The sequence below is a fragment of the Pagrus major genome, chromosome 6, assembly GCF_040436345.1.
Source record: "Pagrus major chromosome 6, Pma_NU_1.0".
In the NCBI taxonomy this organism is placed as follows: domain Eukaryota; kingdom Metazoa; phylum Chordata; class Actinopteri; order Spariformes; family Sparidae; genus Pagrus; species Pagrus major.
In genome coordinates, this window is record NC_133220.1 from 2,398,556 (window position 1) to 2,416,460 (window position 17,905).

The following is a 17,905-nucleotide window of genomic DNA, read 5'->3' on the forward strand; positions in this document are numbered from 1 at the left end:
TTCCTGAACGTTTCTGTGCAGATCTGGATCTCAGTCTTTTGTTTAAAGACGTCATACGTAACACAGTCAGAGAGGGCTGCAGGCGGCACCGGGAGGAGCAGGAACTGTCGACTTCCTCAATAAGTGAAGCAGCAGAGTGTGTAAGAGTGGAGATGAGAGCTTCCTCAGGGGGCTCGAGGCTGTTTTTTTTTTGTCACCAGAGAAATCGTGAGTCATCATGAGTCAGAGGAGCTTTAGTGTTTTGTTAAACATTAACTTTCAGATGGTCAGAAACTGAATGATAGAAGCTGTATGCAGAAAGGAAAACACGCCATGAGAGGACAGAGTTTTACTGAAGGACGGGCTTTAAATATGTTGCATTAGTTTAAATGATACTTTACTTTATGGCTCTACACTGTAGCTTTTCTTTATGAGACAATACAGTTGTAATTTCTACTTATAACACACATCAGCAGACATTATTCTTTATAGTTGAGAGATGTTTTGCTTCTTATCTCCTGAATGTCACACAATGAATGATAAATGATTTAAATAGAATAATAGTTTAACCATCGGAGATGTTCCAGTTAAAGATCTGTCAGTGAGTCTCTGATCAGAGCCTGATGTCCAAACATGTTCTCCACTGACGGTACATTTATGGACTCCTAACAAACACTGAATATCTCCTTAATGTTTGTGTTTGTTTGTATGAGCAGGTGTGGAACTCGTACTTCAGCCTGGCGGTGCTGTACATCAACCAGCCCAGTTTACAGTTGGAAAACCTGAGTCCTGCGAAGAGGAAGAAGGTCTTAGACAAGTAAGGACACACACCAACAAACATTCAGGAAGAGCTGAACACACAGTATCTGACGATCCAACGCACAAATAGCCATTAGACACACACAACAACACAAACACAAACGTGGCTGCCAGCGTCCGTCCCCTGACTGTCGTCCTCAGACTCGTGTGTCATGTGCAGCTAAAATGCTGAGAGTCAGAAGTTGAAAGAACCCGTTTTCCTCTTTGAAGTGAAGCAGCGCTGCAAACTTGGCGACCTACTTTATGAATCCTGCAGGAACACTTCTTTACTCCAGGAAAGCTCATTTCCCTCTCTGTGAGGCTTTTTCCACCGAATATTCCCAGGAACGAGGGGACCCCAGACACTGAACTCAGTCAACTTCCTCAGGCACAAAGTTCCTCCTGCTTCTGTTGAGTCTCCACCGCTGAAGAATCGTGACAATTAGGCAAATCACAGCCTGAGACGATTGAGACGTGTGAGACGAGGCAGCAGAGTCTCGTGGGACTGTGATGTTTGAATGGGTGCAGGAAAGAAACCGTGCAGAGGTGGAAAGAAAAACATCAAGACGAGACGTGTGTCTCCAGAGGTGTGACAGTCTGCGAGAGGACACGACGGGTTTCTGCTGATGTTTCTGCTTTAGTTTGTCAACTCGAAACAACAAGGAAACAAAATTCACTTTCAGTTCAGTGTTTCTGTCTTTGTGTCGCTCACGGACGCTGTGGCTGAAGTCATTTCTTCAGTATAATTCTGTTGGTCACGTTCTGTCTTCATCTAAAAAACTGCAGCTTCTGTGATCTTGATGTTTCTCTTAACTGTGTTGCAATTTTAATAATATTTAGTTATTTAGATGAATTGTTCAGCTGTAAATGTTTTCAGGGCAGAACTTTACAAATACAGACGTGATAGTCAAAAGAAAGAAAATGTTTAAGTTAGAAATGAAATTGAATTGTGGATTTAAAGAATCTTGCCTCTCCGGCTCCACAGTGAACGACTGCACTGTGACATGTTTTGTGTCTGCAGGTACGGTGACATGAGAGTGATGATGACCTACGAGCTGTTCAGTATGTGGCAAAACCTCGGTAAGATTTTCTCTACACTTCTCTAATATCTCCTGCTCCACTCTGCAGTCCAGCTGCAGCTACAAGCTGGTTTGCAAACCGCCAATAAAACCCAGAGAAGAGTTTAATTCAGTTAGTCTGCAGCCTGAAGTCTAACTGATTTACTGGCTGATTGACCGAAGACGAGTTGACTCATGTCTGCTGGTTGTAGGTGAGAATAAGATCCATTTCATCCCCGGTATGATCGGCCCGTTCCTGGGAGTGACGCTGGTCCCTCAGGTGGAGGTACGAAACATCATGATCCCCATCTTCCACGACATGATGGACTGGGAGCAACGCAAGAACGGAAACTTCAAACAGGTCAGATGATCGACTTCAGAGCAGCAACAGCACCTGGAGCAGAGGAGCCGGTCTGATTATTCATCTGTGTTTGTGTGTTCAGGTGGAGGCTGAGCTCATTGACAAGTTGGACAGTTTGGTTTCTGAGGGGAAAGGAGACGAGAACTACAGAGAGCTCTTCAGTCTGCTGTAAGGAACGTGTTCACAGTTTCTCCCTCTGTCTGCCTCCAACTCTCGTCTCGCTCTGTTTTTAAGCCTCTGTCCATCCTGTCCTGTCGTCCTCTCTCTGTTTTTAAACCTCTGTCCATCCTGTCCTGTCGTCCTCTCTCTGTTTTTAAGCCTCTGTCCATCCTGTCCTGTCGTCCTCTCTCTGTTTATAAACCTCTGTCCATCCTGTCCTGTCGTCCTCTCTCTGTTTTTAAGCCTCTGTCCATCCTGTCCTGTCGTCCTCTCTCTGTTTTTAAACCTCTGTCCATCCTGTCCTGTCGTCCTCTCTCTGTTTTTAAACCTCTGTCCATCCTGTCCGGTCGTCCTCTCTCTGTTTTTAAACCTCTGTCCATCCTGTCCTGTCGTCCTCTCTCTGCTTTTAAACCTCTGTCCATCCTGTCCTGTCGTCCTCTCTCTGTCTTTAAGCCTCTGTCCATCCTGTCCTGTCGTCCTCTCTCTGTTTTTAAACCTCTGTCCCTCCTGTCCTGTCGTCCTCTCTCTGCTGACAGAGTTAACTCTCAGTTCTTCTGCTCTAACGCTGCTGTTGTGTGTTTGCTTCGCTCTGTGCTGCGGGACTAGAACCCAGCTGTTCGGGCCCTACCCCAGGTATGACATCACCTACACACAGGGAAACATGTGACGCTGGTATTTGTCTTCAGATAATCATTGAATTATTCTCTGTCAGCGTGATGGTGGAGTGAATATCTCATCTTATCTGCAAGAGCTGCAACAAACCATACGAGTCATCTGACAGCTTCTGCAATGTGTTTAGTTCGATTGTCAAAAAATGAATTAATGATCTCTCTTCAGACTGTTTTATCTCACTATCACTTCATGCAACATGTTGATATCTGCACAATATCTCCTCATACAAGTCTGTTAATAAGCTTTAGGAAAAGATGTTCATATCCGTCCTCATGATGACTGAAATTTCCCCACTCAAGTCTTTAAACAACTTGTTCTGTTCTCTGAATACTGAGATCATAAACTTTGATCTGAAGATGAATTCTGAGTCTTTTCTGTAAATATTTCTCATAACTCATAGTAAAAATGTAAATTACCAATTCTGAGTCGTCACATCCAGTTGAAGCTCAGTTTAAAGATGCAGAAGATGTCGGCGTACACGCTGATACCTTCTTTCTTTTTTCTCTTTCAACTTTTACTCTTTGATTTCCTTTAACTTACTTTTTGAAAGTGAAAAGCAGTTTCCTGCTCTCGGTGGAGGCTCCAGGAACCCAAGAATTTCTCGTCTGTTTTTTTTTTCCCGTTGTTTGCGAGGTTGTTGCGTTCGCTGAGGCTGTAAACGACGGATGTATTCTCATCACGTTATAAACTCAGTGCGTCGTCTGATTTGTGTCTCATCTTTGTTGAAGCCTGTTGGAGAAGATCGAGCAGGAGACGTGGAGAGAGACGGGGATCTCCTTCGTTACCTCCGTCACTCGGCTGATGGAGCGACTGCTGGACTACCGGTAACACACACACACACACACACTCTCACACACACACTGACACAACACTTATTTATTTTATGCTACTTTATACTTCCACTCAACTTTTGAGTCAAATATTTAACTTTTTTACTCGACTTAATTTCTTTGATCAGATTAAAACATTTAAAAAAAACTAATTTCAATAATCAGAAAAATGATAAATATCAGATCTGATAATCATCAGTTGATCCATAATATACAGTATATAAATACATGTAAATATATGTATGATTTACTTTTGCTTTTACTTTTGATTCTATTTAATATCAGATACTTTTAGACTTTTATTCAAGTAGTATTCAAACGGGTGACTTTCACTTTGACCAAAGTAATATCTGAACACGATATCTTTCACTCAGGTATGATGTGTACTTTATTAAACGACATAAGTGGTTGTAACATCTTCTTCAGTAACAGTATATTATATGACAGTTAGACTTGTTGTTGTTGACATTTATTATTTTGTTTACATGAAACAACCAGAGCTCCCATGAGGCTCTGACAGAGTAACAATGATACGAGTCTGAGGTTGAGCTGTTAATAAACAATAATCATGTTGTTTAAAATAAACAGACTGAACATATGGACAGAAAACCTGAGAACAGGTTTCAGTGTTTCAGAGAGTTACAGAGGACTTTTATCTTAATGATGTTTATTAACCTGCTCTGTTTTGTTGTTTTGTCTTCAGGGACTGTATGAAAGGAGACGAGACGGAGAACAAGAAGATCGGCTGCACCGTTAATCTCCTGGTAAGATTTATGTCGTACTGATGCTTCAGTCACCAACCGGCTGATTTTACCAGCAGACTCTTCATCAGTTACAGTTTATTATAACGATTATAAACACTTTAGTATTTATTTAGTTTGGATCAAAACTGCAACATGTCGAAGTTTGTGTTTGTGTTTTGTATCTTCTCAGAATTTCTACAAGTCAGAGATCAATAAGGAGGAGATGTACATCCGCTACATCCACAAACTGTGTGATATGCACCTGCAGGCGGAGAACTACACAGGTACAGCACAGACACACACACACACACACACACGCTGTTTGTCAGGTGTGTGACTGGTCTGTTGTGTCCACAGAGGCTGCGTTCACTCTGCTGCTGTACTGGGAGCTGCTGCACTGGGACGAGCGGCCTCTGAAGGAGTTTCTTCATTATCCGGCTCAGACCGAGTGGCACCGCAAAGAGGGGCTCTGCCGCAAAGTCATCCACTACTTCAACAAGGGGAAGGTAGGAAGGTGGTGCCAACACAGCTACACACAGACAGCAGTGTTACAGACGCACAACACCAGTCCAGTGGAGTCAGTGACGACAGGCAAGAAGAGAAGCTGTGTTTGTGTTGAAATCACTGATGTGTTTTATAGTAGAAAGATTTGAGTCGAGGTTGGGAAAAGGCAAAGACAACAAACCAAACTAAACTGATATTAAGATCACAAATATAACAAAATAGCTTCCTTCATAAAATTCCTTCTTTTCTTTTCTTTTCTTTTCTTTTCTTTTCTTTTCTTTTCTTTTCAAGATTTTCCTGTAAAACATTAATATAAAATAAGACGAGGACTAAGATCCAATAAAAAGAGGCGTGTCTCATTGAACCCGCACAGGAAAACACTTTTGAATCAAAGGGTCACATTATCTGGAAGCTACTGACAAATAACTGCTGACTACATGTAACAAAAATGATGACCTGTCATTACAATATTAATATAAAATACGACGAGGATAAGAATATAAAGAAAGAGGTGGGTCTCATTGAACCAGTACAGGAAGACACAATTTTGAATCAATGCTTTATTGAATTTTCTATGACACCACTGAAACATTCTGATTACTGCACAAACACAACTTTATTATTATTGTTATTATTATTATCTGCTGTCCTCCAGCTGTTTTGCCTCAACTCGCAGTAACGCTGATACATAAATAGATTAACTTGTCGCTAAAGTAAGAAATAACTGCAGCTAACTGTGGCTGGTGTGGCGTAATGCACAGTCAGCGTCATTGGCTTCTGTTGGCTACTGGAAACACTCCTGTTAACTCCAATCAACACAAACAGCAAGGCCGTGGTATAAAAAACACACATAATACACACACACACACTAATGAGAATCCTGATAAATTATCTGTTAATTCATGACTTTAATACATTTGTGTGTGTGTGCGTTTGTGTGTGTGTGTGTGTGTGTGTGTGTGTGTGTGTGTGTGTGTGTGTGTGTGTGTGTGTGCGTGTGCGTGTGTGTGTCCAGTGTTGGGAGTTCGGTATCCCTCTGTGCAGGGAGCTGGCCTTCCAGTATGAATCTCTGTACGACTACCAGAGTCTCAGCTGGATACGGGTGAGCACCGATCATGTCCCTTCTACCTGTCACCTCACTGATGAGGACGCACACGTAACCATCGAATAATAAATAATGTCCTTCGCTGTCATCGGGAACATAAATATTAGAAGGCGGCGTGAATGTGAGCTCGTCATCATCTTCCTTTTCCGATGTGTCTGTAGAAAATGGAGGCAGCGTATTATGACAACATCATGGAGCAGCAGCGTCTGGAGCCAGAGTTCTTCAGAGTCGGGTTCTACGGCAGGAAGTTCCCCTTCTTCCTCAGAGTGAGTTTAACCGTTGTATTTTAGATCTGTTTTCGAATATTAGCTTCTTTTAAATTCTTACAAATTCACATATACCACCTGAAGGTTTCTCTCTAACGTTACCTGTCATTAACGAAACAGATAGAAGTCTTAAAGATGGCTGACTTCTGTAGCTCGCTAGCTGCTGTACCGCATATAAGCAAAATATATTATCTATGGTTTTATATGAGAATCGCGTTAAAGGAACAGGTCACCCAAAAAATGTAAATCTGCTGATGGACAGTCAGGTGAAGTTTCGTAGCTCCAGAAATGTTCTGTGGACTACGAGACTTCACCTGACTTTCATCAGCATGGAGGGAGGAGATGACGACTGGATTTACACTTTTGGGTGACCTGTTCCTTTAAACATTGTTTTCTTGAGGTGAACTTCTTGATGATTTCCTCACAAATATCCTGACGAAAAACATGAACATGACCTCAATAAACGCTCTGTTCTGATTATTCACGCCAGAACAAAGAGTTTGTTTGTCGCGGCCACGACTACGAAAGGCTCGAGGCCTTCCAGCAAAGGATGCTGGGAGAATTCCCACAGGCCATCGCGATGCAGCACCCCAATCAGCCAGATGAGGCCATTCTGCAGTGTGATGCTCAGTGTATCCTTCAGCAAAACAGAGAGAATCTGTGTGTGTGTTCGGATGATTTATTTCAATATTAATGCATCACTCACGTCTTAAGTGAGCATCTCCTGCAGGGACCAAACTGTGTCTTCATGTGTGAACAGATTTTAGGGTCATGAAGTGTCAGTTCATGGTTACCACAGTCAGACAGAACCAGTCAGAGTTTACACGCTCCATACGTCCAGTTATTTCTCTGACGTCCTCGGCTCAGACCTCCAGATCTACGCAGTGACGCCGGTGCCGGACAGCGTCACCGTGCTCCAGATGGACAGAGTCCCCGATCGCATCAAGAGCTTCTACCGTGTCAACAACGTCCGCCGGTTCCGTTACGACCGACCCTTCCACAAAGGACCCAAAGACCGAGACAATGAGTTCAAGGTGAGCAAAATAAAGTTCAGACACTTCATCAGAGCTGGTTTAAAGATTTATTTCTTAACAATCTGTTTTTTAAAAAGCAGTTTGCCTCTCTGTCTGTCAAGAAAAAGATATCAGACAGGATATTTATCAGCTGCTCAGAGTGATTTTTTTCTATTTATAAAATGGAAATACAGTGTGGAACACATTTATATTTACATTTATATTTACAAACCTTATAAACTTCTTTAAAAGTGAAGAAGCCGACTGCAACAGAAGAAAAATAGACAAACTTAAAGCAGTTAAAATGCTACATGTATCACTTTAAACACATTTTAAGTTTTTGAATTGAAGCGCTCTGACAGATCTCAGTGCTGCTCATGTTGAGATGACGTTTGTCTCACAGCTCGTCGTTTTGTGTGTTTCAGAGTCTTTGGATCGAGAGGACGACGCTGATCCTCACTCACCCTCTGCCGGGGATCTCACGCTGGTTTGAGGTGGACAAGAGAGAGCTGGTGAGTCAGAGAAGAAGGAGTCTTACATTTAATGACAGATCAGCTTTAATAATAAATATGTGACGGTGAGATTTTCACTGCTCTCTAACCTCAATCTGTAGGAATTTACTCTAACTCAGAAAAGCCTTTAAAACTTCTGTCCTGCACACTCAGTTTCTTGTGGATCTTTACTTGGAGACACGCTGCAGTTTACAGCATGTGATGTGTTTCATGTTCCTGCAGCTGCAAAGAGTCAGCATGACAGGATTTCTGACCGAGCAGACAAACTATACCACCTACAGATAATCCATCAGCAGGAAATCTTTCATAGTGTCAATGTATTTCTCACTTTGACTCCCTTGTTGACCTCCCCCTCAGGTGGAGGTGAGTCCGTTAGAAAACGCCATCTCTGTGGTGGAGAATAAGAACCAGGAGCTCCGGACTCTGATCAGCCAGTACCAACACAAGCAGCTGCACGGCAACATCAACCTGCTCAGCATGACGCTGAACGGGGTCATCGACGCTGCCGTCAACGGAGGCATCGCCAGATACCAAGAGGTCAGACAAAAAGAGCTCTATAAACATCTGTAGTTCAGACAGACAGAGACCTGTGATAGTGCTAATGCTAACAGAACGCCTGCTAGTGCATGAAGTATTTTACTGCCAGGTGGAAGTGTCGTTTATTTTTTTTTTAATATATAGATGGATAATGAAACCGACAGCAGGAGACTTTTAAATGTTTGTTTTATTTATGATGATATTAATCTTTCTTTGTCTCTAGGCGTTCTTTGATAAAGAGTACATCACCAGCCACCCTGAAGACACAGAGAAGATCACACAGCTCAAAGACCTGATGCAGGAGCAGGTAAGACATAATTTAACCTCAGCGTTCGCTCAACATCCTGAACTATACATGAACTAGAGGCCCTACAGGTGCTGTCATGTACAAGAAATTAGAAACATGTCATTGACACTTCATATTCGTAAATGTAAGTACAGGAGAGATTTAAATGTCAGGGAATGTACAGTGAAAATTGAATCCGATGATGTTTTGTTATTTTCCTGCAGGTTCACGTCCTCGGAGTCGGCCTGGCCGTGCACGAGAAGCTGGTGCACCCAGAAATGCGTCCCCTTCACAAGAAGCTGATAGATCAGTTCCAGATGATGAGGAGCAGCCTCTGCCACGTGAGTGCTGAGAAACCTTCACTCAAACAGCGTTTTGTGTTATTAGATCTGAAGCTTTTTAAACTGCAGAGCTCAGGGGAGAATATAATGACAAAAACACACAAACATGTTGTTGTTCAGGCGTAATTCTGTGTATTCTTCATGATACGATGAACCAATGTTGAGTCTAGAGCAGATTCCTTCTGTTGTAAACATGCTGAAGGGCGAGCATCATCACAGTGAGGAGAGCTAATTAGCAGCTTCTTCAAAGAGGATGTTATCATGCTGCTAGCTAACAGAAGTGTGTCACCGCTAACAATCTGAACTTTTCACCTTTTTAGCTCCTAATTGAATTTATAGGGACATTAAATATTTACGTCTCAGACAACATAAAGCAGCTTCCTGTGATTACTCCAACATTACTGTGTGTGGATGTGTGTGAGCAGCGTATAGTCTGGAGGTTTATGCACAAGTGAGGGCAGTGTGAATATTCAGAGCAGTGTTTCTACGTGGCTCTGCAGGGTCTGCCTGGGTTAGAGAAGGCCGGGTCAGGAGCCAACACTCCCAGAGGGATCCTGGCCTCCCACAGCCCCATGAGCCCCGAGAGCTTCAAACTCATGCACCGGCACAGGTCAGCAACACACACGCACACATGCACGCACACGCATATTCACCTTATCCTCGAGTGAGACTTTACACTTTGCACTCATCTCATTCACTCATGACGTCACATCCTCATCACATTTTACAGTCGACACACACGCTGTCTCCTCCGTCTCTATAGTGCTGCAGGATGATGTCTTTTAAAAGTGACCCCCTGAAGTTCTCCCTGGTTCATTCAACAAAAAGCCTGGGAGGTTTTTCCATCAGGTTTTTGGATTATTTGCTGCAAAAAAAATTCATGCATGACAGCAAATTTTTGAGACAAATTTCATGTGTGACAAATTTTTTTTTTTTATTTCATGCGTGACACCAAGTTTTTGTTTAAAAAAAGCATGACGGGGCGCTGTTTAGCTCAGTTGGTAGAGCAGGCGTCCCATGTACAGAGGCTTTGCCCTCGCTGCAGCAGCCCTGGGTTTGAGTCCCGGCCTGGGGCTCTTTGCTGCATGTCACTCCCCCTCTCTCTCTCATCCTGATTCCTGTCTATCTTCAGCTGTTCTGTCAATAAAGCCATGAAAAGGCCAAAAAAATAATTTAAAAAAAAAAAAAAAAAAAAAAAAAAAAAAAAGCATGACACCAAATTTTGTGCAGGACAAAAAATGTCATGCGTGACAATTTTTCTTTTTTAAATTCATGTTTTACATAAATTTTTTTCTTTTAAAAATGTTATGCGTGACAAATTTTTATAACAAGTTTTCATATGTGACACTAAATTTAAAAACAAAAAAGGGACACTACATTTTTTTTTCAGGAGACAAACTTTTCCTGAAGAAAAAATGTTTCTCTCCTGGCAAAAAATGTTTTTATTCGGTTTCACAGAAGAAGACAAAAAGTTTCTCTCCTGAAAACCTGAAAGTTTTTTTTTTGTTTCACACGTGGAAAAACATAATTTCTCTTGGTTTCACTCATGAAAAAGAAGTTTAAACTCAGTTTCACAGAAGAAAGAAAAGTTTCTCTCCTGGAAAAAAAATTCATACTTGACACCAAATTTTTTTTAAAAATATCATGCTTTAGGCTTTTTTTTATTTCACTGAACCAAAGAAGAAGTTAACACATGAAAAGAAAAATTGTTTCTCTCCTGAAAAACAAATTGATACTTGACACCAATCTTTTTCCTTTAAAAAAATTTTCCTGAAGAAAAAAAGACGGGTTTTTTGGATTCACACGTGTAAAAACAATTTCTCTTGGTCTCACTCATGAAAAAGAGGTTAAACTCAGTTTCACAGAAGAAAAAAAAAGTTTCTCTCCTGCAAAAAAAGTTTTTTTCCTGGAAAAAAAAAGTTTTTTGTTTCACATGTGGGAAAACATCAGTTCTATTGTTTTCACAGAAAAAGTTTCTATTCTGTAAAAGTTTTTTTTCCTGTGGGGAAAAAAAAGGTTTTTTTTTGTTTCAAACTTGGAAAAACATAATTTCTCTTGGTCCCACTCATGAAAAAGAATTTTTAACTCAGTCTCACAGAAGAAGGAAAAAAAGTTATTCTCCTGAAAAAAAGTTTCTCTCCTGAAAAAAAAATCACACTTGACACCAAGTTTTTCCTTTAAAAATTTGGTGCGTGACACCAATTTTTTTCTTAAATATCATGCTTTGACCAATTTTTTTTTTATTTCATTGAACCAAAGTTTTGTAAAAATAAAACGTTTTTAAAACGTAAAACATAATTTAAATAATAAAAAAGTTTTACTCTGTTTCAAAGAAGAAAAAAAGTTTCTCTCCTGAAAAAAAAATTCATGGAAAAGAAACTTTTTTTCCTCGAAGAAAATTTTTTTTTCCTGAAAAAGGAATTTTCTTTTGGTTTCACACATGGGAAAACATAACTTATCTTGTTTTCACAGAAGAAAAAAGGTTTTTTTTCATGGAAAAGAAACTTTTTTCCTAAGGAAAAAAAGTTTTTTCCCTGGGAAAACATGTTTTTTATGGTTTCACAGAAGAAAAAAAAGTCTCTATCCTGAAAAAAAGTTTTATTCCTGTGGGGGAAAATATAAAGAAAAATGTTTCAAGTTTTTTTGTTTCAGACGTGTAAAAACATAATTTCTCTTGGTCTCACTCATGAAAAATAAGTTTTACATCAGTTTCACAGAAGAAGAACAAAAAAGTTTTTCTCCTGAAAAAAAGTTTCTCTCCTGAAAAAAAAATCATACTTGACACCATTTTTTTCCTTTAAAATTTGGTGCATGACACCAATTTTTTTTAAGTATCATGCTTTACGCAATTTTTTTATTTAATTGAACCAAAGTTTTGTAAAGATAAAACGTTTTTCCTGAAAGAAAGTTTTCCCTGAAGAAGAAAAAATGTTTTTTCCTGAAAAAGGAATTTTCTCTTGGTTTCACAGAAGAAGACAAAAGAGTCTATCCTGGAAGAAAAAAGATTTTTCCTGCAAAAAAAATAGAAAAGATCAGTAGTAGAAAAGATCATTTCTCTTGGTTTTACTCTTGAAAAAGAAAAAAATGTTTTTTCCTGGGAAAAAAGGTTTTACTCGGTTTCAAGAAGAAGAAAAAAAATTTTAACCTGAAAAAAAGGGGGTTTTTTCCTGGAAAAAAAATTTCCTGGAAGGAAAAAAAAGTTTTTTTCCTGAAGAAAAAAAAAAACGTTGTTTTTTGGATTCACATGTAGACAATTTCTCTTGGTCTCACTCATGAAAAAAAAGTTTAAACTCAGTTTCACAGAAGAAAAAAAGTTTCTCTCCTGAAAAAAAACTTGTTTTTTCCTGGAAAAAATTTATTATTTTTGGTTTCACAGAGGTAAAAAAAAAAGGGGGGGGTTGTTTTTTTTGTTTCACACAATTAAAAACAATTTCTCTTGGTTTCACTCATGAAAAAGAAGTTAACTCAGTGTCATGAAATAAAAAAGGTTTCTCTCCTGAAAAAAAAGTATACTTGACACCAACTTTTTCCTTTAAAAAATTTTCCTGGGGAAAAAACTTTTATTGGTTTCACGGAAGAAAAATAAGTTTCTATCCTGAAAAAAAAGTTTTTTTTGTTTCCCACATGGGAAAACATAAGTTCTATTGTTTTCACAGAAAAAAAAAAGTTTCCATCCTGTAAAAAGTTTTCTTTCCTGTGGGGAAAAAAAGGGTTTTTTTGTTTCAAACTTGGAAAAACATAATTTCTCTTGGTCTCACTCACGAAAAAGAAGTTTTAACTCAGTTTCACAAAAGAAGAAAAAAAAGTTTCTCTCCTGAAAAAAAATTCATACTTGACACCAAGTTTTTCCTTTAAAAATTTGGTGCGTGACACAATTTTTTTTTAAATATCATGCTTTGCGCAATTTTTTTTATTTAATTGGACCAAAGTTTTGTAAAAATAAAACATTTTTCCTGAAAGAATTTTTTTTCCTGAAGAAAAAAAGTTTTTTTTTTTTCCTTTTTTGGTTTCACATGTGGAAAACATAATTTAAATAATAAAAAAGTTTTACTCGGTTTCAAAGAAGAAAAAAATGTTTTACCTGGAAAAAACATTTTTTCATGGAAAAGAAACTTTTTTCCTGGAAGAAATTTTTTTTTTCCTGAAAAAGGAATTTTCTTTTGGTTTCACATGTGGGAAAACATAACTTATCTTGTTTTCACAGAAGAAAAAAAAAATTTTTTCATGGAAAAGAAACTTTTTTCCTATGGAAAAAAGTTTTTTCCCTGGGAAAACATGTTTTTTATGGTTTCACAGAAGTAAAAAAAAAATGTCTTTGTTTCACACGTGGGAAAACACAAGTTCTATTGGTTTCACAGAAGAAAAAAAAGTCTCTATCCTGAAAAAAAGTTTTATTCCTGTGGGGGAAAAAATAAAGAAAAATGTTTCAAGTTTTTTTTCCTGTGGGGAAAAAAAGCTTTTTGTTTCAGACGTGTAAAAACATAATTTCTCTTGGTCTCACTCATGAAAAATAAGTTTTACATCAGTTTCACAGAAGAAGAACAAAAAAGTTTTTCTCCTGAAAGAAAGTTTCTCCCCTGAAAAAAAATTCATACTTGACACCATTTTTTTCCTTTAAAATTTGGTGCATGACACCAATTTTTTTTAAGTATCATGCTTTACGCAATTTTTTTATTTAATTGAACCAAAGTTTTGTAAAGATAAACCATTTTTCCTGAAAGAAAGTTTTCCCTGAAGAAGAAAAAAGGTTTTTTCCTGAAAAAGGAATTTTCTCTTGGTTTCACAGAAGAAGAAAAAAGATTTTTCCTGCAAAAAAAAATTGGGGGGTTTCACAGAAGTAGAAAAGATCATTTCTCTTGGTTTTACTCATGAAAAAGAAAAAAATGTTTTTTCCTGGAAAAAAAATGTTTTTTTCCTGAAAAAAAATGTTGTTTTTTTTTTTTTTTTTATTCACTTGTAGACAATTTCTCTTGGTCTCACTCATGAAAAAGAAGTTTAAACTCAGTTTCACAGAAGAAAAAAGTTTCTCTCCTGAAAAAAAACTTGTTTTTTCCTGGAAAAAATTAATTATTTTTGGTTTCACAGAGGTAAAAAAAAATAATATTTTTTTTGTTTTTTTTGTTTCACACAATTAAAAACAATTTCTCTTGGTTTCACTCATGAAAAAGAAGTTAACTCAGTGTCATGAAAAGAAAAAAGGTTTCTCTCCTGAAAAAAAAAGTATACTTGACACCAACTTTTTCCTTTAAAAAATTTTCCTGGGGAAAAAACTTTTATTGGTTTCACGGAAGAAAAAAAAGTTTCTATCCTGAAAAAAAAGTTTTTTTTGTTTCCCACATGGGAAAACATCAGTTGTATTGTTTTCACAGAAAAAAAAAAGTTTCCATCCTGAAAAAGTTTTCTTTCCTGTGGGGAAAAAAAGGGTTTTTTGTTTCAAACTTGGAAAAAAAATAATTTCTCTTGGTCTCACTCACGAAAAAGAAGTTTTAACTCAGTTGCACTTCAGTTTTCCTGAAGAAAAAATTTTTTTTTTCCTTTTTTGGTTTCACACGTGGAAAACATAATTTAAATAATAAAAAAGTTTTACTCGATTTCAAAGAAGAAAAAAATGTTTTACCTGGAAAAAAAAATTTTCATGGAAAAGAAACTTTTTTTCCTGGAAGAAAAAAAAATTTTCCTGAAAAAGGAATTTTCTTTTGGTTTCACATGTGGGAAAACATAACTTATCTTGTTTTCACAGAAGAAAAAAGTTTTTTTTCATGGAAAAAAAATTTTTATTAAGAAAAAAAAAATTTTCCCTGGGAAAACATGTTTTTTATGGTTTCACAGAAGTAAAAAAACAAATTCTTTGTTTCACACGTGGGAAAACAAGTTCTATTGGTTTCACAAAAGAAAAAAAAGTCTCTATCCTGAAAAAAAGTTTTATTCCTGTGGGGGAAATTTTTTTTTTTTCCTGTGGGGAAAAAAAAGTTTTTTGTTTCAGATGTGGAAAAACATAATTTCTCTTGGTCTCACTCATGAAAAATAAGTTTTACATCAGTTTCTTTACGCAATTTTTTCATTTAATTGAACCAAAGTTTTGTAAAGATAAAACATTTTTCCTGAAAGAAAGTTTTCCCTGAAGAAGAAAAAAGTTTTTTTCCTGCAAAAAAAATTGTGGGGTTTCACAGAAGTAGAAAAGATCATTTCTCTTGGTTTTACTCATGATAAAGAAAAAAATGTTTCTTCCTGGGAAAAAAGGTTTTACTCGGTTTCAAGAAGAAGAAAAAAAATTTCCTTGAAAAAAAAAATTTCCTGAAAAAAAAACACGTTGTTTTTTGGATTCACATGTAGACAATTTCTCTTGGTCTCAAGTTTAAACTCAGTTTCACAAAACATTTTTCCTGAAAGAAAGTTTTCCCTGAAGAAGAAAAAAGTTTCTCTCCTGAAAAAAAACTTGCTTTTTCCTGGAAAAAATTAATTATTTTTGGTTTCACAGAGGTAAAAAAAAAAAAAAAAAGGGTGGGGTTGTTTTTTTTGTTTCACACAATTAAAAACAATTTCTCTTGGTTTCACTCATGAAAAAGAAGTTAACTCAGTGTCACACATGAAAAGAAAAAGGTTTCTCTCCTGAAAAAAAAGTATACTTGACACCAACTTTTTCCTTTAAAAATTTTTCCTGGGGAAAAAACTTTTATTGGTTTCACGGAAGAAAAATAAGTTTCTATCCTGAAAAAAAAGTTTTTTTTGTTTCCCACATGGGAAAACATCAGTTCTATTGTTTTCACAGAAGAAAACAGTTTCTGTCCTGTAAAAGTTTCCTGTGGGGAAAATAAAAGTTTCCATCCTGAAAAAGTTTTTTTTCCTGTGGGGAAAAAAAAGGGTTTTTTTTTGTTTCAAACTTGGAAAAAAATAATTTCTCTTGGTCTCACTCATGAAAAAGAAGTTTTAACTCAGTTTCACAGAAGAAGAAAAAAAAGTTTCTCTCCTGAAAAAAAATTCATACTTGACACCAAGTTTTTCCTTTAAAAATTTGGTGCGTGACACCAATTTTTTTTAAAAAAATCATGCTTTGCGCAATTTTTTTTTGTCATTGAACCAAAGTTTTGTAAAAAGAAAACGTGTTTCCTGAAAGAAAGTTTTTTCCTGAAGAAGAAAAAAGTTTTTTTTCCTTTTTTGTTTTTCACATGTGGAAAACATAATTTAAATAATAAAAAAGGTTTTACTCGGTTTCAAAGAAGAAAAAAAAATTTAACCTGAAAAAAAAGTTTTTTCATGGAAAAGAAACTTTTTTTCCTGGAAGAAAAATGTTTTTTTCCTGAAAAAGGAATTTTCTTTTGGTTTCACAGAAGTAGAAAAGATCATTTCTCTTGGTTTTACTCATGAAAAAGAACTTTTAACTCAGTTTTACACTTGAAAAAGAAAAAAATGTTTTTTCCTGGGAAAAAAAACTTTGGGTTCTTTTTTGATTCACATGTAGATAATTTCTCTTGGTTTCACTCATGAAAAAGAAGTTTTAACTCAGTTTCAAAGAAGAAGAAAAAAATTGTAGCCTGAAAAAAAGTTTTTTCCTGGAGAAAAAAGAGGTTTTTTTGGATTCACACGTGTAAAACCATAATTTCTCTTGGTTTCACTCATGAAAAAGGAGTTTTAACCCAGTCTCACAGAAGAAGAAAGTTACTGTCCTGAAAAAAAAACTTTTTTTCTCCAGGAAAAAAAAAATTTCTCCTGAAAAAAAATTCTCTCTTGAAAAGAAATTCATACTTGACACCAGGGTGGGAATGTCACGGCAGCCACGGCAGCCATGGCCGCTGTTGCCCCACACTTTCGCCTTGATGCCCTGTGAAAAAAAAAATCATCGTACAGCCACAGTGGCCTTTGTGCCCCTGGCTCCGCTACGATTTTGCTCCGTCGTCCTCGTCTGGCAACCCCCACCAGCTGCTTTTTGAGTCCGCCACGGTGCAGCTCCGCCGAACAGCTGGAGTTACGAAACCGAGGAATTCCCGCAATAATTACATAATCACGCACGACCACAGTTATATGTATGTGTTATAAACACAACAACACAAAGTGTTCCAGACTTTTTGTTGCTGGTATCAACACGGAGTGTTTTATTTTGAAAATTAACCGGATGTCAGATTCTCCATCATCAAGTGATGAGTCCGATTAAATTAATACACTGCATTCACTCACACTCAGTCTCTCTCTCACTCTCTCACAATCTCTCTCTCTCACTCTCTCACTCACACACACACACACTCTCTGTTTCTAATTCTTTTGTAAGATGTAATTTGAAAAAAAAAGTTTTTCAATGTACTATTAACTTGATATCGATATATTTATATAAGATTTAATACATAATATGTTTTATTGCTTTCAAGTAGTAATCCCTTTGTAAGATGTACTTTTAAAAAATGTCTTATTATAAATTAGGTTGTTATGGTATCAATCTGAAAGGTAAAACCATCAAATTTTACTCAATGGCCTTTGTGCCCTGTCATGTGGCCTTGGTGCCCCTAAGAAAAGAAAAAAAGTGAAGGCCAAATGACCCTGCCCCTAAAATGACGAAATTCCAACCCTGGTTGACACCAATTTTTTCCTTTAAAAATTTGGTACATGACACCAATTTGTTTTTTAATATAATGCTTTACGCAATTTTTTTATTTCATTGAACCAAATTTTTGTAAAAATGAAACATTTTTCCTGAAAGTTTTTTCTTGAAGGAAAAAGGTTTTTTTTTCCTTTTTTGGTTTCACATGAGA

The 17,905-nt window shown here is 37.0% G+C and overlaps 1 protein-coding gene across 1 annotated transcript in view; it reads left to right on the top strand.

Annotated features, from left to right (window-relative positions):
* The window catches only part of LOC140998281 (dedicator of cytokinesis protein 3-like), a 192,382-nt gene that overhangs the window by 163,284 nt on the left and 11,193 nt on the right, over positions 1-17,905 (top strand). Inside the window, exons 31-48 of the mRNA XM_073468510.1 lie at positions 696-796; positions 1,799-1,857; positions 2,048-2,196; positions 2,279-2,364; positions 2,962-2,988; positions 3,756-3,851; positions 4,561-4,621; positions 4,791-4,884; positions 4,958-5,106; positions 6,120-6,206; positions 6,371-6,475; positions 6,966-7,107; positions 7,343-7,509; positions 7,914-8,000; positions 8,358-8,537; positions 8,761-8,844; positions 9,048-9,164; positions 9,644-9,774. Of these exons, the coding sequence (XP_073324611.1) occupies positions 696-796; positions 1,799-1,857; positions 2,048-2,196; positions 2,279-2,364; positions 2,962-2,988; positions 3,756-3,851; positions 4,561-4,621; positions 4,791-4,884; positions 4,958-5,106; positions 6,120-6,206; positions 6,371-6,475; positions 6,966-7,107; positions 7,343-7,509; positions 7,914-8,000; positions 8,358-8,537; positions 8,761-8,844; positions 9,048-9,164; positions 9,644-9,774 (1,922 nt within the window). The remainder of the gene's footprint in view (positions 1-695; positions 797-1,798; positions 1,858-2,047; positions 2,197-2,278; positions 2,365-2,961; positions 2,989-3,755; positions 3,852-4,560; positions 4,622-4,790; positions 4,885-4,957; positions 5,107-6,119; positions 6,207-6,370; positions 6,476-6,965; positions 7,108-7,342; positions 7,510-7,913; positions 8,001-8,357; positions 8,538-8,760; positions 8,845-9,047; positions 9,165-9,643; positions 9,775-17,905) is intronic.